General features: G+C 35.6%; 1 protein-coding gene across 4 annotated transcripts; it reads left to right on the top strand.

Moving 5' to 3' along the window:
• Positions 1–1,013: 1,013 nt before the first annotated feature.
• On the top strand, positions 1,014–23,375 carry LOC110891129 (FH protein interacting protein FIP2). 4 transcript variants are annotated; one of them, XM_022138794.2, is made up of 9 exons: positions 1,014–1,144; positions 1,863–1,972; positions 2,187–2,321; positions 3,197–3,349; positions 4,732–4,831; positions 5,313–5,371; positions 5,446–5,505; positions 5,579–5,647; positions 7,490–7,652. In XM_022138794.2, the coding sequence occupies exons 1-9, from the start codon at positions 1,096–1,098 to the stop codon at positions 7,499–7,501; spliced, it is 747 nt and encodes a 248-aa protein (XP_021994486.1). In that variant the 5' UTR covers positions 1,014–1,095; the 3' UTR covers positions 7,502–7,652. The 4 variants fall into 4 exon arrangements, with proteins under 4 accessions (XP_021994486.1, XP_021994485.1, XP_021994488.1 ...); XM_022138793.2 differs by lacking the exon at positions 7,490–7,652 and adding an exon at positions 6,220–6,402; XM_022138796.2 differs by lacking the exons at positions 1,863–1,972; positions 2,187–2,321; positions 3,197–3,349; ... (3 more) ...; positions 5,579–5,647; positions 7,490–7,652 and adding exons at positions 19,763–19,872; positions 20,025–20,165; positions 20,645–20,806; ... (2 more) ...; positions 21,689–21,772; positions 23,120–23,375 and having other exon boundaries at positions 1,030–1,144.
• The last annotated feature ends 513 nt before the right edge of the window (positions 23,376–23,888 follow it).

Raw genomic sequence — 23,888 nt, 5'->3', positions numbered from 1 at the left:
TGACTAAAACTATGTGTAGTAGTTTGGCATCACTAGCCACATCATCCTAAGTAGGCGCCAAGGGAAGCCTGTGTGAGCGAGGTAATCTTGGCGTTTGGAGGAGCATCATGGATTTTGTGAAGAAACCCTCTAGTCTTCATTGGAAACTTTGATTTACAAAGTCAGATACTAAGTGATTGTGAGTTTTTTCTATTATTTTTTTTAATCTCGATCTTTTGGACAAACCAAGCCAAAGTTTTAGTTCAGTTCTTGGATGGAGGGGTGGTACTTTTATCACTAGGGCTACAAACGAACCAAGCGAACACGAAGAAGACCTTGTTCATATTCGTTCCTTAAAAAAATAAATGTGTTCACGAATTGTTCATTATTATAATGATATATAGTTTATTTGGTTGAAACAATTAAATAACTTGTTTTGGAAAACATTTTACAATGTTTTGAGTACTTCTTAAATATTGCATATTTAAGATAATTATATGAAGTTTATTTCAATGGAATATTTTAAAAAGCTTACAATAAGTTAAAGAACAAGCGCTTAGTTTCAACACAATGTCTAAGGAAAAACTTAAACATTCTCAATCAACGAACCAAAACACACATAAACAATAGGAAATCAGTGTGGGTGTCATAGGTCCGATAGGTGTTTCTTTTCTCTACTGATTGCAGCTATATAGGGTCCAATGCATGTTTTCATTACACAAAATTTCAGATTTTATATGTAAAAATTCAACAAATTCGGGTGACTGTCAGCAAACTTTATGGACCCCGTGGTTCCGTCCATGCACATAAACATACCAAATAAGCTAAACGACCGGTGTAGACTTTGAAACCACAAGTAAAACTATACACGATGACTTTAAAACCATATTAAGTATTCAGATTTATTAAATAAATAGTTATATAGTTGTTTGTTATAACGGCTTGTAAACTTTTTAGTGATAGAGGAATGTGTAAGAAAGAAAAGTACAGGGGGCATTTGGAGAAATAAACAAAAGATAAAGGGTCATATAGATAACTTGTTGAACACTCCTCAGGGTTTTAGCCGTTACAATATGCGTCTTCATCGTCTTCTTCAGTTGCACTGATGACATCACCATGACAATGGACTCCAACGCTACTTCTTCCATTGTTCGTCTCAATATAGGTCATTATATCACATTTATTTGCTTTTAATCTATGTATTTTAATTGCAATTTCTGTAATTTTGCTCTGATTTGTTCGATTGATTAGGTTTTCAGTTTAATTTCTTTATTTTACCGTTTTTTTGCATCTGATCGTCAATTATGTATGTTTAAAGGATCTATTGATTAGGTTATCACTTGTTTAGTTATAAAATTGCTGCCTAAACAAGTATAAATGATCGATTGATTAGGTTATGAGTTTTTTTAAGTTAATATTGCTGCTGAAACATGTGTATATGATCGATTGATTAGGTCATGATGTCGAAATGATCGTTTTAATAGGTTTTTTAAGTTAATATTGCTGCTGAAACATGTGTATATGATAGATCGATTAGGTCATGAGTTTTTTTTAAGTTAATATTGCTGCCTAAACATGTAGAAATGATCGATCTATTAGGTTATTAGTTGTTTAATATAATATTTGTGCCGAAACTTTTGGAAATGGTGTATTGATTAGGTTACTGATTGTTTAAATTAATATTGTTGCTGTTGCGGAAAGATGTGAAAATGATCGATTAGTTAGGATATCGTTTGTTTAATATATTATAGCTGCTGAAACAGGTGTAAATGATGCATTGATTAGGTTATGAATAATCTTATTTGATATTATTGCTGAAACTGTTTGAAATGTTTAATTGGTTAGGCTATCATTTTGTTAATTTAATATTGCTGCCGAAACAGGTGGATATGAATTTCTCACTAGTGTTGATACCCTAACTAATAGGGAGCCTCAGTCGATGCTTGCTGCCATGTTCAGTGGTCGCCACACTGTTTACAAGGACCCTGAGAAGGTGAGTATATAATGCCGACAGCACTGGTAAACAACATGTTTGTTTGCAATATCAGCTGCATCTTATCTTTCTTTTGATGATTAGCATAGGTTTTTAGTTAAGTTTTATGAGTAATACTCGGTTTATACTGAATTGCTTAGAACAGTCAGCATGAAGCGTTTTTTCTGCTCAAAATGAACATGTTTTGACTTATGAGCAATCTGTGTTTTTGCAGGGGTATGTGTTTGTTGACAGGGATGGGATGCACTTTCGGCATATTTTAAATTGGTTGAGGGACGGTTTGACTCCCAACTTGTCCGATGTAGAGTGTTCAGAGCTTTTACGGGAAGCAGAATACTATCAGCTTCTTGTAAGTCATTTTTGTTGTTGTGTTCAGTTAATTCATTGAACACTTTCTCTTGGAATTCTCAAAAGATGCACAATCTTAGGACCTGTCTTAACAAAATGTAATTTCCATTATGAATTGGGATCAATCGTCTCGGGTTGGCGGGTTGAATTTTTCAACCTCTGAATTTTTCAATCGTCTAGTTTGAGTTTTGTTTTGGGTCAACCCATTTAATGTTCATTTGCGATATCAGTAATTACTCCTGCTGAAATGAAACAACATTTCGTATTTGGTGTCTTTTTTAATTGTTTTCGTTTTTCTTTATCTCATTCCTAATTAACGAACTTGGTTTTATATATTTTGCTTGGGATAAGGAGAAGCAAATGTAAAGAATTTGAGAATGGGTAGTTGGAACTAATTAATAAATTTTTTTTGAATATAAGAGATGATAAAAGCTTTCAAGACAAAAAAACTGATTTCACTCTCGAAAATTACTAGATAGAGGGAAATAAAATCCAAATAGGAACTTTTTTGAAAAAAACTTCTAAATAAGTTAACAGGTTAACGTATTAAACAACCCAGAACCTGCGTGTTTCCGTATTGTGTATGAGTCTTGTCAGAAATTTCTGCCCCTAAATGAATGATTACACTTTAAGGGGTTGTTATTATATTGGTCACATTACTTTTTCTGATATTCATTTGATTCAGTGATTTTAATAGTTTTTTGATTGAAGAATTGATCCTACATTTTCTTTTGTGGGACTCAAACCCGCACCACTTTGGTGGGGATAAACACCTAGTGCACTAGGCCATGAGGCCATTAGCAATTGATGCTAGTATGCTACCTAAAATTATGTTTTGTATAGTACTTCATAAAATAGTCCTTTTGACTATTTCAGGGATTGGTGGAGGTCTTGAATAAGAAGAAAGATGAACAAATGGATGCTGAGTTAACACGCGCTGATATTATCAAATATAATATTCAATATTCCAGATCCGGACAAGTCAATTTAAGAGGAGTAAATCTCTCTGGGCTTGATCTTTCAAAACTGGTATGATCAAATACATTTTATGTGATCAAGATTACAAACCATCTATCTTATAAAATTGGAAGATACTTGATGTATGTTATATCATAAGTAGTTTTACAGGACATATAAACATGAAGCTATAAAAATATTGTCTGGTAGCACATCTTCTATAGGTTTACAACCCTTTAGGAGATCGGGTTGGCCTTCATATAACATTGATATACGAAACACAAATCTTGTGCATGCTAAATTTTATAACTTTTGAGTACCTGTCACAAGAAAGCTCGTGGGCTCACCAAAACCAGTGCAAGTTGGATTTGAACATGAGACCTCTAATAAATAAAATAGGCTCTTACAAGCGCCACCTCTTTGAAGGGTTACATGGTATCATTTTCACTTATATTAACAATAGGAAACCATCAAAAGAATAAAGTTTACATATTTCATCCTTTATGGTTATAGGGATCTATGTAGTTAACAATTGTGGTAAGTAGGAACTGATTAAGACTTAAAACACTAACATTTAAAACTAACAACTAATAATTAAGATTTAATCATAGTTATTAAAGGCGTTAGGTGCACTCAAGGTGCATAGGCCTCGCCTGGGGCCTTGGCGCAAAAAAAGCGCGGGCTTGAGAAAAAAAAGCCTACAACAAAAAAAACTTAAAAAATTTTTATATAATAGAAAACTAATACTATTCTTCAAATTAAATAAACTAAAGCTATTATATAACATTTAATATCGTCTATTTAGTACCAAAAGTTATAAAATGCTAATTTATTAGTGTAGAAAAGTAGTTTCGTTAGATAAAAGTAGAAATCTAGCTAGAATCTTGACATAATTTAGAGAATTTGGCCGAAAACTCTCAAGAATCTAAGAATCTCGTCGGAATCTGTGCATGCACAATCACCTGGAGAATTAAAGTGCAATTACCTTGACTTAAGGCGCAATTGCCTTGTCTAGCTAGGAAATTGGGCCTAGGCGCAAGAGGTGATGGCTTTTAACAACTATGGATTTAATACACTAATAGTAGCAATAAGAAGAAAGACGGATGGTAGAACTAGGAAGAAAGGTACTGATATCGGGAAAATCGGTGATATATCGGACAAATATCGGTCAATATCGCCGATAATATCGGTACTGATATTCTGACTGATATTGTGCACCGATATATCGGTGATATTAACTGCATAGATAGGGATACTGGCTGTGTTTATATTAGCTAAGTCTCTTTTTCTTAGAAGTATGAAACTTGTTATTATTTTTGCTTCATTATTGATTTTTAGTGGCCATTGTAGATTATAAACATTTAGCTATCATGAACTAGACAAATAGAAAGTCACAATATGCTAATTGTAGTGAATGTTTTACTAGAGTAGTTTTTCCCGTTTAACTTATGCAGGACTTGTCGCAATTTTACTTTGGCTCTGCATGCCTCAAAAAGGCTATCCTTTCAGGTGCTAATCTTGACAGGGTTAGTCTTATGGGTGCAAACTTACAAGGCATGAATCTCTTCTTTTCAATTTATCAAATTCACTTTTAGGTATAATTTTATATATGCCCTTTTAGTATGATATCAACTGCGGGTCTCTGATCAATTGAAACAACCCGCTAGTCACCTATTGGATTACGGAATCTCCGCAACTTGGTTTTGGTTTAAATTTGGAATTCCACCACTCACCGATTGCATTGAAAGGATATTGTTTAAATTGTGTTTTTTGGTTGTTAGGCACCGTATACCGGTAAAAAATTTATTTATACCCACTTGTTTCTGCTAAGGATTAGAAATTGGGTGTATGTAGTTTGACTTGAGAACTTGTTTTGTCTGCAATTTTGACCCTTTTCTTTCAGTTTCTGTGACTAGTTTTTTATTTCTAACTTGTATTTATGAAGACACTAAGGCAAGTGACTTGTAAACCATCTGGCCAAATAAGACTGTTTATCAGTTTTTTAAAACAAATAATTATTTTTTAATATTTGCAGATGCTAGCTTGATAAGTTGTTATATGTCCGGGGCAGACCTGCGATCTGCACATCTCCAGGTACGTTCGACTCTGGATTAAATGCACATTTTGTTTCTCAGTTCTAAATCTTTAGAGCATTTCTATATTTGCAGAGAGCTGATCTCGCAGGTGTAAATTTGGAGGGAGCCAATCTAGAAGAAGCCAACTTAAAGGTTTATTAAATATTTAGTGTTAAGGTTTATGGTTGATGATTCTTGTTTGTCAATATTTGCTCTACTTTTGTAGGGTGCCAATTTGAAGGGTGCAAAATTGAAGGGTGCAAATCTTCAACGTGCTGATCTTCGTGATGTGAGAGTAAGTACCATTGATCTCTATCGTGTACTTTATTACATGCATCTCATGAAAGTTGGTTTAGTATTGTGAGACCACTTGTTAAATCTCTAAAATGTCCTGTAGTAGTGACTAAGCCCTGTGTTTTAATCCCTAAGACCACCCGTAGTGGGGCGTTTTTAAAAAAAAAAAAATTGAAAAAAAACGCCTAAAAACGCCCCTCCCCCCATTACATGGGGCGTTTTTTTTAAAAAAATTTTCAAAAATTGGTTTCCGGCGTTTTAAATATAACGCTATGTACAAATTGGGGCAACCAATCAATGTTGAGCATTCTGACAACTTCCCACTTTTTGCATGTGTCCAACTTTGACCAACCAATCACCATCTCTTTGCTTTTTTTTTTTTAATAATTGGAAGGGGCATTATTAGGTATTATTCCCACTACACCACTTTCGCAATAACGCCCCATGCTGACTGGGATGACACGTGTCGAATAATGCCCCATGGTGGGGGCATTATTTTTCTCTACCACTACGCATGGTCTAAGAGATTTTGATTATTAGTGACAAATGCCTATAATACCTACCCTTTTGTAGCATTTGGAAGACGCGGATCTGGATGGGGCTAAATTACTTGGGGCGATTAGATGACACTATAAACTGATTTAAGACAAGATTAGCAGCATTCTCTTCTTAATTTTTTTTTGTTCTACCTATTAGTCTTTTTGTTACTCTATTGTTCTGTGCATCGTTTGATTCATGGTAATTTGTGGTTTAAAACAAGCTTGTTGAAATACCGGATGTTGACTTTTAAGATATAAAGTAGAAAAAGAATCATATAAGGCTATAGGGTGTGGTCATGATCCTTATGACCATCATGACCTTTCATGTCATCGCAATGTCACCCACCTCTAATCCACCATTTAAAACCACTACTCTAAGGGTGTGGTCATGACCCAAACCACTATCCCTTATTTATTTTAATTTATTTTTGTCTAAAGACAAAGGAAAGGAAATCATGAAAAATGGAAACTAGGACCATGGTTTAATCCATGGGAACCATGGTGGATCAAGTAAGAGGATGGTGTAACCTTCTATTCATGTTCCTACATGGCGAAGCATGTCCCAACCATGATCCTCACACTCTTTAGCCTAAGAAAAAGCAATCCAAGAATTAGATCCGTTACTCGAGTTAGGGTCATCTGAACTAGGTGCAAATTGGATGTGTGCATATATGATGGCTATGATAGTTGAGATCACTCGTATATTAAGAGTACTTGACACGTAAGTCACTGTATTATTCGGGTTTGTTTATACCACAAATAAAATATGCAAAATTTATTTTTTTCCACAATTATATAAAAATACCAAAAAATTGTTTTTTACAAAGATTAAAATGCCTTGAAGAATACCAAAATTGTTTTTTTCCTTTTAAAGATAAAATTGTTTTCCTACAACAGCTTGCACTACACATGTATACACATGTAGGCCCTCAAGGTGCAGTGTTTTTTGGTTTGTTGTGAAGGTTGAGTTTATTAATATTATTGTATCATAGTATTCTTTTGTTTTTTTGTGCATATGATGTATGATATTTGGAGGTTTCTAATTTTTTTTTACAATGTGCTTGTTAGATAAACATAACTTATATGAATTGAGAACCATTCCTTTTTCTGTCAAAAATCAAATCATCGCAAGTTTATTTTGAAAGATATTTGAATTTGGTCTCTGCAAGTTATATATAGTCTTTACTATTTTCATGAGATGATAAAAAATTGAATTGTCATATCAAAGTTATCATACGGTGATAATTGTAAAGTCATTTTCACTTATATATTGTGTGCATTCTGTTGGGATTGAACCCTACCAGAGGAACAGATGATGTAAAGCCAAAACTGGTTCAGAACAGTGGATTCATCATAAGAAGCAGTTTGCACTAAACCTTCCCCTTGAATCTGGCTCAAAAATCTGATATGCTCCAAAGTACTGCTTCTATAAACAACTGCTGACCTACAACTGCTGATTCTACACAAGGACTGATGAAGACTAAAAGCTCTACTGCCCAATCTACTGCCTTGAGTCAAGCACTGCTGATCATGACAAGTGCTGCTGGGTTCACAACAGTGGAAGGATGCAGCAGCAGTTTTGATTCTCTTTATGAAATGTAAGCCAAAGCACTGATGAAGTTTAAAGGCTGAAGCTCAATCTACTGATGAATTCCAAGCACTGGTGAAGAACCAAAGTACTGCTCTTTCAAGGCCTGATCACCCTTTGAAGAAAGCACTGATGTTCAACATCAGTGGTCGACTGCAACAGTGGAATGAAGAATCAGTGTTTATACATAAGTGGTTTTTAAGTACAATCAATGTCAGTAGTTAGCAAAGCAGTAGTTGTATAGATCAGTAGATAGAGTTTGTTAGGTTGTTAGATGTTGCTTTCATGGTGACGTCAGCTGAGATGCGTCAGTGGATTGGATTGCCTATAAATATAACGGTACTCTGTACTATTACATTTGATTGACTGAGTGGATTCTTCTTCTTCAGTCCAAACCTTTCATCTTGTGCAACCAACCTTGAGGTAGTATTAGGCTGAGGGGGAGTTTAGTTATGTAAGCATGCTGGTAATCTTTTGATTTGCTTTATAACCTTTCAACTGATGAAAAGCAATTGTTTATCACACTATTCTCTTCTTTGATTGTGTTTACAAAGTTTGTATCCATTTCCGCTGCACTTTACATCATTTCATATGTTCTTACTGTTCAATTTATACAAACAAACACAATCATGATGGCCCTAGATCCTAACAATTGGTATCAGAGCTTGGACAGTCAAATTCGATCTAACAATCAATTTGACATAACAGTTCAGCTCAAAATTCATTGATACTAAGGTTGATTGTATTCAGTTGAAAAACAGAGCAACGAGAAATCATGTTCAAAATGATGGATCTGATACTCTGTAAAACAACCAAGATGTCATATGACACACAAACTTCACATAACAGGTGATATCATGCATAAAACACCTATAGTACTCAGATCTGGAAATATGTCTGATAACTATGGTATAATCTTTCTTTTTACAAAATTGATTTCAATTGTTGTTATGAAGGTTGTGATGTTTTTATCATGACTGCTGCTAAGGTGTTTACCTCATGTCAACGAAAATCTATGTTCGGATGATAACAATAGTGTTTTTGTTTGCATAAAAAGAGGAAAACTAAAACTTTAGCTATTTAGATCTTATGTATTGAAAAACAGGTTGAAAATCCTCTAAAAAGGACCAAAAATCAACTATGTTAAAAATACATTAAGAAAATCAGCAGTCAAAATATCCAGATCATGAGTAATGTGGAATTTGGCATAAGCAAGTGCAAAAATGTCCAAATCTCTCAAAACATTGCTGAAAATGATTTTGGATTGAGTATTCTTTCCTTGAAAACCTTCCCGTAAAAATTTCAATACTCTTCTATGGAAAGGGTAAGAAGGGAAAGAAGAAAAATTACAAAAACTCAAAAGTGTGTTTATCTCAAAACCTTTGAATTCAAAAGAAAAGAGTATAAACCCAAAACACTTAAGAGTTCACAGGTTAGTCCTACAAAAGGAAAACCAAAAATAGATCTGCATTTTTGGTCAAACATAATGTCATCAATCATCCATGCTCAATCACTGTTTCAGGGAAGTTCAGGTAACAAAAGTATCTCCAGATAAATTTCAAAAAAGGAGGAATAGGCCAAATTTCTCAGGAATTATTCACATGGTAATAAGGTTCACAAAGAACTTTCAAAACCTTTGTGAACGGGCTCCTCATGGTAACAATCAACTGACAAGGAAATGGTACCAAACAGTGGTTACAGGACTTTGGTTCAAACCACTGACCATTGTCCTAAGCTTGAGAATGAAATGATCCTAACCTTATTCGAAGTTACTTTAACTCTTGAGACACACCAGATCTAATTGATTTTATTATCAGAAAACTTTTACTCTTTTTCTCTGTAAAGTTTTCTTCAAATAAAACAGGATATATTATTCTTTTTTTTTTTCTTAGAATGATATACTTTGCACTTTTACTTGTTTTGATAGTAAAAGTTCAATCAACTGTTGGAATATAGAATCCTTTTATTTTTGCATAGGGTGATATATTCCTTGATAATGATTCAAAAGGAGATGGTGAAATAGTTAAGGTCATTTCAAACTCAAGTTTCCATCTCATATCAAAGTTGATTGTTAACAAATTTCAAACATCTGGTTGCCCATGTTTTACTCTAAGTTCTCAAAAGGAATATTAAAACACAAAATGGGTGATCAAAGCTAAATGAGATGATCATCTGGGATACTCAACCACTGTCAAAATCTATAAAAGTGTTCAAAACTTGAAATAGATATGTGGTAAAACCTGAATGCAAGGGCCAGTAAAATTTTTACATTAAAAATCCCTGTAAATCCTGTTGATATGATTAATTCTGATAAATTAGCATCTAAAATGTGTTTGTCAAGAATTTGATTCTGCAGGTAACTCACAATCACCTTCAACGGATGTTGGATATGATACTAAAATCATTTCCATCATCAGAGCAGCAGATGTACAAAACAGCGGTTAAAGCTCATCCACTGATGTACAAACAATGTTTGATCAAAATTGCTTTCTAAAACCCTACCACTACTTCACCAAACCACTGTTGATAAATATTCATCAAAAATGGATAAAAAATTATCAGTGTGCCAAACCCCTCCTTCAAATCCATTCACATCCATTTCAAGCCACTGCTGGATCATCAAAGTCACCAGTAGTGGTTAGCTCAGATGATTCACATTTGCAGCTCCACCTGTTAAAAACATCAATCCTCTTTAAAACTCAACCATTTCACCATTTTCTTGGCAACATCAATGAAAAGGATTCTTTCAAAAAGGCTATCCTAAAACATGTGTCTTCTTGCTGACTCTCTACCACTCCATCAACAAGTCAAAATGCCATAAAGCACTGAAAGACAGAAAGTTGGGTAGTTGTCTTCTAAGAAGAGCTTCAGCAGTTCAGTGATAACAAGATTGAAAAACTTGTGCCACAGCCAAAGGATGAGAATCCTTTTGGCAAAAAGTGGGTCCTCAAAGAACATTGCATATGCTAGGAGCATGATTGTCAAGATTTATCATACTTAAACAAGTACAGACACCAAGAGTGTGAAAATATTACATCAGGGGGATATCAATTCCTAGGCAATAAGCTTAGTGTTTTGACTGTACACATGTAGCAGATGTTTCCACAACATTGATTGAAGAATATTATAATGCTGCTGTTGTTGCTGAAAAGTCCAACCGATTGTAATGCCAAATTATGTTATTGGATTTTGATATAAATTGCTCAAAAGACTTCTTTTATGCAGGGATGTCAAGTAGCTGAAATATATCATCAAAATCCAGTATCTCATTCATCCATCATCACTTGACATCAGACACCACTTCGTGGGGGATTGCTATGAAAAAGGTTTGATTTCTCTGCATCATGTCCATCCTAAAGATCAGCTGGCAGATGTACAAACCTAAGAATTTGATACATCTACCTTTGAAAACTCCATCTCTAGGATTGGAATGCTAAACATGGATCAAAGCAAGTTATGTTGTACTCCATGTGTAAATAGCGTCAAAATGTTTTCAGAAAATCAAAATAAAGCCTTAAAAATAGTTAAAATTGAATTTTCTCAATAAATCTCTAAAGTCTGATGAAACCATAATTTCCAAAACACAAGCAGAGGTTCCTGAGCAGATTTTAGCAGCTATAACTGCTCCTCAGGCACCTGCTGCTGACCCCACTGCTCAAGGTGATCACAGCAGCAAAACAATTGTTGTGAAACCCACACCTAAATCCACCAAAACAAAAGAAAATTCAAAAATCCCCCAAACCTACAATAAAGGCAACTCTGGAAGATGAGATCCCAGAGCAACTGCCAGTGACAACACAAAAGTCACTATAAACCACTGCTGCTACTTCCTCACCGCAGATGGTAGAAAGGTCTCAACCCATGCCTCAAACTCCTCCTACTTCTTCTAAAAAAGAACAGGTTGTAAGAACAGGGACACCAAATTATGATGCTCTGGAATCACTTGATTTCATCATCCACAGTCCACTGCCCGGGGCAAATTCACTTTCAACTCCCATCATCATTTCACAAATACCACCATCAATAATGACCTTGTTGCATGCTTTGGATATAGCTCAGACATAAATTAGTTCCTCTCAACCACCTATCACTGAGAGTATACTCCAACAAGTGACTGAGTCTGATGCTTATACCTCTGCTATCCCAGCAACAACTGAGGAGGTTACACCCCTTGAGTTATAAGTAACTCTTGGTGGTAATTCAAGTGAAGCAGCTACTACAAGTGCTGAACCCACTGGTTTGCATTTGGACAGTAGTTTCATCAATAAGACTTCCTTGAAGGCAATTTCTTCACTGGGAACTCGTGTGTATCCAGTCTTCACTGGTTCACTAAAAGCTGTTTCTCATTATGAAGAAAGAAGTCCTCAGTACCAAGAAAAAGGGGCATCAGTGGTTAATGTTTGGAGTACACTCCCTACCTCAACCACTGATAAAACCACAGCTAGTGGGAAATCAGATGATCTCATTAATTTGGGTGATGGTTTAAGGTACCTAGAATTGACGGAACATGTCGAAAAACTGGATACTTCGGTTGCAGAGATCAAAGAAATGCTGCAACAGTTGTTAACAGTACAAATGGTGCAACCCACTGCTGTTCCAACTCAAGCACTTGCTCCACCACAAGCACATGCGGCAAATGAGTTATGGAATTTATTTCAACCCCTGCACCTATCTTCGAAAGAGTTGATGATGCCAAAAAGGGGGAGAAGATGACTCTGAGGAAAATCTCTTAGTAACTTCTGCTGAAACATCTGTTAAAGAAAAAGAAAAGGGAGGTGATGAAACCCTGAAAATTCAAGCAGATGATGAAGATACACAAATGAAGATCATTCAAGTCAATTCAATTCAGCTGGTCTCAAAACCACTGCTGATATTAAAAGGGTAAGGGATGAGAGCAGAACTTTGGTTGAGAAAAAGATAGTTCTGCAAAAAGAAAAAGAAGAGGTTGGTACTTCATTAAAGAAGAGTCCTGTTAGAAAAACAAGGCAATCAACCACCACAGCTTCTAAAACTAAGCCAGTTACTACTTCAACCACAAATTCTGTTCCCACGAAATCACTTACACCTCCACCATTAACAACATCTGTCACCCAAACAACTGCCACCAATTCCACATCAACACACACCACAACCTCTGTCATCCCCACTAAATCAACCACTGCCATCCTTTATCAAAGAAGGAAACAAAGCAGATGGACGCAAAAATACCAAAAGAAGACCAAGCTTCAGAGAAATAAATCATAAAGATGGTTCTTCAGACACTTTGAGCAGAACAACAAGAAACAGTAAAATCTCAAGACACTGCTCAAAGTTGTCATTACCAGGCCACAATCTTCAAACTCATCTTGTCAAATAAACCTCTCCCAAGAAACCCATTGGATTCAAAAATACTAAAGTGGATGTCTGATCAAAAGACCCACGTATTGACTTTGCTCAGATCCAATGGTGAGGTGAAGCATATATCAACGGAAAATGCACTTGGCCTGGGTGTAGAAGATTTACAAGATCTCCTTGAGCTTACACTGTGCAGGGATGAGGGTGATAAGGATTCCATGAACTTTGAATTACGATTCAAAGGTCAAGTAAGGGAACTCCTGATGAGTCAATAAAGATCCTGAATAATGAAGTATTTTGGCATCATCTGTTCCAGGGGGAGATTGTTGGGATTGAACCCTACCAGAGGAACAGATGATGTAAAGCCAAAACTGGTTCAGAACAGTGGATTCATCATAAGAAGCAGTTTGCACTAAACCTTCCCCTTGAATCTGGCTCAAACATCTGATATGCTCCAAAGTACTGCTTTTATAAACAACTGCTGACCTACAACTGCTGATTCTACACAAGGACTGATGAAGACTAAAAGCTCTACTGCCCAATCTACTGCCTTGAGTCAAGCACTGCTGATCATGACAAGTGCTGCTGGGTTCACAACAGTGGAAGGATGCAGCAGCAGTTTTGATTCTCTTTATGAAATGTAAGCCAAAGCACTGATGAAGTTTAAAGGCTGAAGCTCAATCTACTGATGAATTCCAAGCACTGGTGAAGAACCAAAGTACTGCTCTTTCAAGGCCTGATCACCCTTTGAAGAAAGCACTGATGTTCAACATCAGTGGTCGACTGCAACAGTGGAATGAAGAATCAGTGTTTATACATCAGTGGTTTTTAAGTATAATCAATGTCAGTAGTTAGCAAAGCAGTAGTTGTATAGATCAGTAGATAGAGTTTGTTAGGTTGTTAGATGTCGCTTTCATGGTGACGTCAGCTGAGATGCGTCAGTGGATTGGATTGCCTATAAATATAACGGTACTCTGTACTATTACATTTGATTGACTGAGTGGATTCTTCTTCTTCAGTCCAAACCTTTCATCTTGTGCAACCAACCTTGAGGTATCAGGCTGAGGGGGAGTTTAGTTATGTAAGCATGCTGCTAATCTTTTGATTTGCTTTGTAACCTTTCAACTGATGAAAAGCAATTTTTTATCACACTATTCTCTTCTTTGATTGCGTTTACAAAGTTTGTATCCATTTCCGCTGCACTTTACATCATTTCATATGTTCTTACTGTTCAATTTATACAAACAAGCACAATCATGATGGCCCCAAATCCTAACACATTCCACCACATAGCATAATCTATTGTGCATATTGTGTGTAATCCAAATCACTAGCATTTCAACAAACTGTTTATTTTCAAATTCAACAAAAAGACAAGAAAAATTCATTCGTGAACATGACAAATCACTACTTCTCGGGGTAAAACCCATCAATTGTTGGTACCTTTTAAGATTTCGGTTTGTGTTATAAGAATGGTCGATGTTGGTTATTGGTTCACCCTCAATCGGCAAACCCCATATAACGTTGACGTCCTGTAGTCTTATCGTTGCTCACCAACGGTTAGATGAAAAGTATGGTTTCCGGACGCCGTCTTTCAACCAACGCATGCAATAACGCATGATCAATTGTCTGGTACCCACAATCAATTAGACCACCAAAACCGACATGGTCTAAAATATTTCTAACCCTAGGATCAATCCCATGATCCTTGATACACTGCCAAAATGTTTGGTCACCGCGTCAAACGTAGAGTGGGGGTTCATCGACCAATCCGTATTTGAAAACATTAAAGGCCAGATGTTTGTTGCTAAGAAATAATACATCATGGTTAAGTGGACCAGGATTTAGATGTAGACTCATTTAAAAAAAAACACGGAATAACAAATTTTTAGAATGAAAATTTGGTGAGGTAAAAAAAGTGATCAACTCACCTGAAAATATGAAACACTTTAACAAATGAATTTTGCAATGACGTGGTCCTTGAACAAACAAGAATTGAAAATGTGGTAGTCCTTGAACAAATAAGAATTGAAAAGTTTTCTTTTTACTTGGGTAGTGTGAATGCTAGTAAGGAGGCACCCCATATATAAGTGAAAATAACTTTACAGTTATTAGAGTCGGATAACTTTGATATGACAATTCAATTTTTTGTCATCTCATGAAAATAGTAAAGACTTTAACTTGCAGAGACTAAATTCAAATATCTTTCAAAATAAACAGACGATGATTTAATTTTTGACAGAAAAAGAAATGGTTATCAATTCATATAAGTTATGCTTGTCTAACAAGCACATTGTAAAAAAAAAAAAAAAAAAAAAACTAAAACAAAAAGAAATTTAAAAGCCTCCAAATATCATACATCACATGCCAAAAAAAAAAAAAATACTATGATACAATGATATTAATAAATTGTGCTTCACAATAAACCAAAATGCACTTCACAAACCAAAAAACACTACACCATAGGGGCCTACATGTGCCGTGCAAGCTATTGTAGGAAAAAATATATTTATTTTTAAAACACAATCAATATTTATATTTAAAAGGAAAAAAAATAATAATACACATTTTGCATCCTCCACCCGGTTATGTTCAAACAATTCAACTTTGGAATTTTGTGAATGCGCTTTCTGAACAAGCGACTTGTCATAATCACATTCAACTCGCTTTTCGTACAAGCGTATCCGACAAAGAGAGCTCCGACCATCTGCTTAGTTCATGTCCGGGAAAACCTGCAAACTCCGATGACACAACCTTCCAGCTGGCGATAAAGAGGGGGATGCGCTTGTAATACAAGCGCATTGTAAACAGATTCAGACAATCAGTGGCGGAACCAGAACGATTTAGTTAGGTGGTCATCATAAGCTTATATTCTATACTTGTTCAAATTAGGGGGTCCATCTCTAAGTTTGTTCTTCAAAAACTCAAAATTTATAAATAAAAATTCAAAAAGTTTCAGTGACCGGAGGGTCAACAGACCCTCTTGACCCCCCTCTGGTTCCGCCCCTGCAGACAATACGCTGCAAGTACAAGCGTATTACCTATATTACGAAAAAAATTCAATACTACACCATTGGTCAAATCTAGTTTGAAATTTACACCTTTCTTCCAGAAAAACTCATCTCCACCCTAGTTTTATGCTCTTGATCCTAGTAAGTATCGATGTATGCATTTTAAGGAATCGTGATACATGATTTTCTTATGTCGTTAGGCTAACCAAATTTTAGATTCAAATCCAAGAATCATTCACGAATTCTCAGCCAATGTGACGACGGGCCAGTGGGGAAGCCCACTTTACCCGCTTTGGGCCTTTTGCTTTGGGAGCCCAATTACTTAAAAGTCCACTGAATAGAATATCCTTGCTCATTAAGGTTTCTCCTTCATTTGGAATGAGCGGGAAACAGCTAAGGAGAAGCAGGCTCATTAAATGCTTGATGGAAAGAGTATCCGGTCTAAATCACTGTACTTATCCGGCTGAGCATTAATGGAAAGGGGGGATCGCACCGTTGGGGGTCAGACACGTGTCTGACCTTCCCAAGAAACTACAAATACCATCGGATAACATGGGGGAAAGTCCTCGAGAAGATAAGGGCTAGCCATTATATAAGAAGAAAGGAAAATAGAACTCAAGTAAGTATAATCTCCGGCTACTCCTCATTTACTACTCTCATTAACTCTTCCCTCATTAAATCCCGACCAACATTCCTCACATTTACTACATATAATTCATTAACTTGATTCACACCAAAGAAGGAACTTTCCGGTGAATATCCTCATCGGAAAATACTCATCATCTCTTCTGGCAAGTTTACTTATTCTCACGCCGGAGCTTGGTCACGGATCCCCCTTCCGGGGTCTCCCGTGGCGAGGCTAACGGTTTATTCTTTTGTAGCAAGCAAGGACAGAAGCTCTTGACGTCACCGAAGATCCAGCTAACGTCAGCCGGAGGTTGGGTATTCGACATTTGTCATAAATTTTGGTTTTTTTTATTGTCAAGATGTTATGTATATCATCCAAGTTTGTATACACCACATGTTTGTGTAATGTCTAATTAGTTTGCAAATATAGTGATATCAGATGGTGATATGAAGCTTTTTTTATTTTTATTTTTTTAAAGTTCAGTTTGGAACACATTTTAAAACAGGTTAAAAGAACAAGCGTTTAGTCTTAACAAAGAAAAACTTAAACATTCTCAATCGGTGAATGAGACACATAAACAGTGGCGGAATCAGAACTTTTTAGTCGAAGATCACTATAAACTTCTCTTCTCTACTAGTTGCAGCTAAAGGGGTCTGATGCATGTTTTTGTCACATTAAATTTCAGATTCTATGTTGAGGAAAATAGGTTTGCAACGGATGATCTGAGAGACACGTACTCACTTTCATATCGAATTATTTAGGCAGTTCTCCCAAAAATTCGATCGGATTCAACTCAAACTAAGAACAAGAACTAGTATCTGATTGATGACAGATTTGATCCTCTTCAAAACCTAAATTTAACCATTCACTCCTCCCATTCCATTTTCTCCAAAATCAAACCCTAACCGCTCGTATGAAAAGATATCATAGAACACTCTGAATGCTATCTTCAACTTTGTCATTGATTCATGTTTAAGGTATTCTTCTTGATTTTCCTCACTTTGAAACAAATTGAATGTTATTCGTTCCAAGGTTTGACCGGTCGGGTTTATTTTTCCTTTTATGCATTTCATTTCATAATCACTTTAGCAAGCTCTATCTACCCCATTTTAGTTCCTTTTATGCATTTCATACGCCTTTAGTAGATAGGATTCGTATTGGAATTTCAGTCCCTAAAGGGCATTATGGTCTTTTAACCAAAATCCTAACGTTCATCTAACGGATTGATTCCAATTGACAACCACAGGAACTTAATTGACCATTTTTTTTTCAAATGAGGATTGTATATGCGATTGGGTGTAAACCTCAGCGACTGAAATTGTACTTTACATTTTTACATATAAAAATCCAACAAATGCTATCGACTGGTGGTCAGCACTCTTTTAACCACTCCTCTGGTTCCGCTCTTGCACACACGCATACTAAATAAGCTAAACGAAAGGTGTAGACTTTGAAATCACAAGTAAAGCTACATACGATGACTTTGAAACCATATTAAACAATCAAATTATTAATATTAACGATAATTATATAATTTATGCTATAATTAACGATAGCTATATAACTTGTGTTAGACCATGTGCAGTGGTTTACCCCAATAATGCCCCCACCATGGGGCGTTTTGCGACACGTGGCAGTCTAGTCAGCATAGGACATTATTGGGGGTTATTGCAAAAGTGGCATAGTGGGAATAATGCCCAATAACGCCCCTTCCAATTATTATTTTTTTAATTAAAAACTTAAATAGTGGCCTCCATTAATTGATTGTCAGACCATGTGGGGGTTAGTTGAAAAGTGATTGGTGGGTCAAACATGTACAAAGCCATTTTATTTTCAAAAACACGCCATATAACGCCCCATGTAATGGGGGTCCGGCGTTTTGCGGTGTTTTTTTTCAATTTTTTTTTTAAAATACCGCCCCACTACGCGTGGTCTTATAAAATCGTGGAGAAACAGTCAGTGGGCCAGACCAAAGTCATGGAGAAACGTGCAAGAAAGAAAAGTACAGGGGGGCATTTGGAGAATAAATAAAAGTAAAAGGGGTCATATAGATAACTTGTTGAACACTATTCAGGGTTTTAGCCGTTACAATACGCGGCTTCATCATCTTCTTCAGTTGCACTGATGACATCACCATGACAATGGACTCCAACGCTACTTCTTCGATTGTTCGTCTCAATATAGGTCATTATATCACACTTCTCGCTTTTCAGTTTCTTATTTTACTTGTAATTCTCTGTAATTTTGCTCTGAATCGTTCGATTCATTAGGTTTTCAGTTTAGTTTCTTTATTTGACCGTTTTAGGCATCGGATCCTTAATTATGCATGTTTAAACGATCGATTCTTTAGGTTATTAATTGTTTAGTTTGATATTGCTGCCGAAACAAGTGGATTTTATCGATTAAAACTTGAACAGTGATTAAGTTATCAGTTGTTTAACATAATATTGCTGCCGAAACGTGTTTAAATGATCGATTGATTAGGTTATTAGTTGTTTAACTTAATATTGCTGCCGAAACTGTTGGAAATGATCTATTGATTAAGTTATTAGTTGTTTAATATAATATTGTTGCTGAAACAAGTATAAATGATTTATTGATTAGGTTATCAGCTGTATATTATAATATTGTTGCTGAAACACATGGAAATGATCTATTGATTAGGTTATCAATTGTTTAATTAATATTGTTGCCTTAGTTAATTCTTTACTGCTTACTGGATTCCTTAGGTTATTCTTTACTGCTTACTAGATTGCTTTCATTAGTTTAGTCACTATTTTTTCCAGTTTCTCAGTTATATAGAAAAGTGTTGTGTTACGCTTATTAATTTTCAGTCAGTTAGTAAGTTTTTTTTTGGGTTACTGTTTATGTGAAGTTTGATTTTTTTATTAATTTGGAAAACCAGACTGGGACGGGTGTAAAACTAGTTTAAATTGCTGCTTAAACAGGTGTAAATGATAGATTAATTAGGTATTTAGGTTTTCATTTGTTTAATTTGATATTGCTGCCGAAACAGGTGGATATGAATTTCTCACTACCGTTGATACGCTAACTCATAGGGAGCCTCAGTCGATGCTTGCTGCCATGTTCAGTGGTCGCCACACTGTTTACAAAGACCCTGAGAAAGTGAGTATATAGATTATAGACAAAACTGGTATACAACATATTTGTTTAAGTTTGATAGAATACTCGGATTATACTGAGTTTCTTAGAACATTGAGCATGAAGATTTTTTCCACTCAAAAGGAACATGTTTTGACCAATCTTTGTTTTTGCAGGGGTATGTGTTTGTTGACCGGGATGGGATGCACTTTCGGCATATTTTAAATTGGTTGAGGGACGGTGTGGCTCCCATTTCCAACTTGTCTGATTTAGAGTGTTCAGAGCTTTTGCAGGAAGCGGAATACTATCAGCTTCTTGTAAGTCATTTTTGTCGTTGCCTTCCCCTATACGTGAGCCTACAAGTAGAGGTGTAAACAAGTCATCCTACTTGTGAGCTACTCGAAATCTGCTTGCTAAAAGCTTGAATCGAACCGAGCTCTTGTAAGTTAAACGAGTCGAGCTTGAGCTTAGGCAACCTAGGCTCAACTAGGCTCATTTACACATGTATTTGCAAGTGTCATACAATTTTTATTTCAAGATAACCGGCCCCAATCTTAGAACTGATCCTAACACTATAGAATTACACCTTAAGAATACTCTAGGCAGTGTTATTACCATGGTTACGTTACTTTTTATGATTTTAATAATAAGACGAAGAGAAAAAAGAGAAAACAACTAAAAGACAAAATATAAGAGAATACAATAAACAAAGTCAAATTAAAGTGATGTTTTAGAGGGGAACTGTATGACAAGCAACAAGCTGTTCATAAAATAGTCTTTCTTTTGAATATTTCAGGGACTGGTGGACAGGATAAATGAGGTCTTGAACAAGAAGAAGAAGGATGAACAAATGGATACTGACTTAACACGCGCTGATATTATCAAATATTGCATCAAACGTTCCAGAAATTTCTGTTTAAGAGGAGTAAATCTCTCTGGACTTGATCTTTCAAAGATGGTATGGTCAAATACATTTTGTAATGCGACTCAAGATTAATTGTCAAACCATGTATCTTATAAAATTGTAAGATACTTGATGTTCGCTTAATCTCTTATTTTTAAAAGTATGAATTTGTTATTGTTTTTGTGATAAGACTACCTTGTCAGCGGGTCAACCCATCTTGGTCCAATGGGTCCCGGTTCAATTACTTTGACACGGTCAATCAAGTGCAAAGATTTAGGGCTGAATTAGTGGGGGGGGGGGGGGGTTGAATGCTATTGGAGTCAAAGTCAAGAGGGGAAAGGGCTGAAATTCAGGATTAGTAACTTCTATATTTCTTATTTAAGTATTTCATTTCTGTTCCATTTCCTATGTCTTGTTTATTTGGATTATCTAGTGTTTTTGTATTGGAGATTAGCCCCTCTAGAATCGGGCCAACTATCTTAATATTTCAACAAATCAGCCTCTTGTTTTCGATTATCTATCATTTTGTTTCATTATTTGACTCTTGGTGGCCATTGTAGATAAAAAAAAAATTATCTAGCTATCATGAACTAGTCAAATAGAAAGTCACTGCATGCTAGTAGTGAATGTTTTACTAAACTTGTTTTTCCTGTTGTAACTTATGCAGAACTTGATGTCGTTCAACCTGAGCCATGCATGCCTCAAAAACGTGATCTTATCAGGTGTTAATATTCGTTGTGCTAAATTTCATAACAAAATTCGGGAAACTTTCGTGGTCTTATTTTCAGGCTGCTGCTCTCGCAGGTGCATATTTGGAGGGAGCCAATCTAGAAGGAGCTAATCTGGAAGGAGCCAATTTAAAGGTTTATTAAATATTTAGTGTTAAGGTTTATGGTTGATGATTCTTATTTGTCGATATTTGCTCTACTTTTGTAGGGTGCCAGTTTGAGACAAGCCAATTTGAAGGGTGCAAATTTGAAGGGTGCAAAGCTTCAAGGTGCTGATATTCGTGATGTGAGGGTAAGTACCATTGATATCTATCTATCTTGTATTTTATTACATGCATCTCATGAAAATTGGTTTACTAAGTGTGAGACCACTTGATAAATGTATAATACTGGTAGTTATATCTGCGCTCTGCAGCGGAATAACATCTTTTTTATGGGCGCGTTGCGACGGGTTGTTTTTAAAAATCTAAACATAAAAACACACTCAACGCCGATGCATTTGAAAAGCGCAGAAAGCTACGTCAAGTTATGAAAACGTACATTACGAAAAGTCAGTGAGAAAAATTTTAAAATAAAATATTATTTTTTTAGTAAAATAAATGGAAAAAAAGAAAAGAAAAAACATCCTTCTATGATGGGCACATCGGAAAATAATCGAATCACGCATTTCCCTCGTCTGCCTCTCTCTTCACCGTTATTTCCATTTCTACACGGCACCCTCTTCTCTGGTTGGCAATCGACCAACTACAGGCTCGCTGCCACTGTTGTCAGTTGCCAGAAGCCATCGAAATACCAAATCATCCAGAGAAATCGAAATCAAAGTCGGTGCAAAACCTAGATCGAGAACGAAGGACGTCATTTGAGTGAAAAAACCGCCGCTGTTATGCCTCGTTTTGTGGTGGTGAAACCGCTGCTATGGTTGTCGTGGTACCAGCGCTGATGGTGAAACTGCCTGAGAGCACCTCAGAAAAATAATATATGTTTGGGCTAATAGAAACGCGAGACGTGACACTTAAAACTAGTGTACATGCGACTTAGTAATTGTTGCAGAGATAACCAGTCTAAGTACCCGTGTGTTACACGGGTGGCTAAAGAGGAAAACTAAGGTAGCGTTCGTTTCATGGAATGGAATGGAATGGAATTAGGAAGTTTTTCTTTATAAAATTGATCTTGGTTGGGGGAGGGAGGAATTTGAAATCCCATGAATTTCTTTAATCAATGAAATTTGTGACTATTTCAACATTCCATTCCATTCCTTCATTTGAGTGAAGGATTTCTAAGGAATGTTGAAATAGTCACAAATTTCATTGATTAAAGAAATTCATGGGATTTCAAATTCCTTCCTCCCCCAACCAAGATCAGTTTTACAAAGAAAAACTTCCTAATTCCATTCCATTCCATTCCATGAAACGAACGCTACCTAAGTCCTTTAAAATTTTGAATTAAAAAAAATAATTTTATATATGTTAAAATATTAATGAAAATGTTAGAGAGTACACGAAAAAATTTAAATACATGAATACAACAAAAAAAAATCACAACTCATTGAAGATCTCTTTATAGACAAAGTCCTGTGTCTAAGTCTAACCCCTCGGAGATTTAATTATTAGTGACAAATGTCTATAATACCCTTTTGTAGCATTTGGAAGACGCGGAGCTGGATGGAGCAAATTTAGTTGGGGCGATTAGATGACACTATAAACTGATTTAAGACAAGATCAGTAGCATTCTCTTCTAGTTTTTTTTCTACTTATTGAGTCTTTTTGTTACTCTATGGTTCTGTGCATCGTTTGATTCAGGGTAATTTGTGGTTTAAAACAAGCTTGTTGACCTTTTCGTTACCGGATGTTGACTTTACGATATAAGGTAGAAAAAGAATCATATCCGGCACTCAAGTTATGTGTACCAGGTGCAAATTGGGTGCATATGTGATGGCTATACCAGTTAAATCACATATTAAAAAATACTTTATACGTAAGTCACTATTCCAAGTTTTGTTGTATAGAAAAACTTGCTAATGATTTAGAGTGCCATTTAAATTTTATGAAAAATTTGGTGATGTTTAGAAACTTTGAAGTTAATTCCAAGTGATCGTGAGTTTTTTCTATTGTTTTTTTTAATCTCGATCGTTTAGTTAAAACCTAAGGCCAAAACTTTTGTTCAGTTATCTAAAGATATGTAAAAATACAGGTTATATTTTATTGGTTTCGTTTCCTACCTCCGGTATATGGTAAAAAGAGACGGTATATGATTGGAGATTTTTTTTAAAAGAGAAATATCTAAATATAGAAAGGTTACTTAAAAAAAACTTTAGAGTAAATTGCCATTTTAGTTCCTGAGATTTGTCCAAATTTATCATTTTAGTCCAAATAGTTTTTTTTTTGCCTCTGCGTCCCTGACTTTTCCTT

Source organism: Helianthus annuus, chromosome 11, assembly GCF_002127325.2.
Source record: "Helianthus annuus cultivar XRQ/B chromosome 11, HanXRQr2.0-SUNRISE, whole genome shotgun sequence".
NCBI lineage: Eukaryota > Viridiplantae > Streptophyta > Magnoliopsida > Asterales > Asteraceae > Helianthus > Helianthus annuus.
This window is presented reverse-complemented; position numbering and strand designations above follow the sequence as displayed.

Excerpts from the sequence above, each read along its gene's own strand:
- LOC110891129 (XM_022138793.2), top strand. The coding sequence starts at position 1,096 with ATGACAATGGACTCCAACGCTACTTCTTCCATTGTTCGTCTCAATATA. Across the intron at positions 4,832-5,312 it reads TATGGGTGCAAACTTACAAG|ATGCTAGCTTGATAAGTTGT; the intron begins GCATGAATCTCT and ends TAATATTTGCAG. Across the intron at positions 5,648-6,219 it reads CTGATCTTCGTGATGTGAGA|CATTTGGAAGACGCGGATCT; the intron begins GTAAGTACCATT and ends ACCCTTTTGTAG.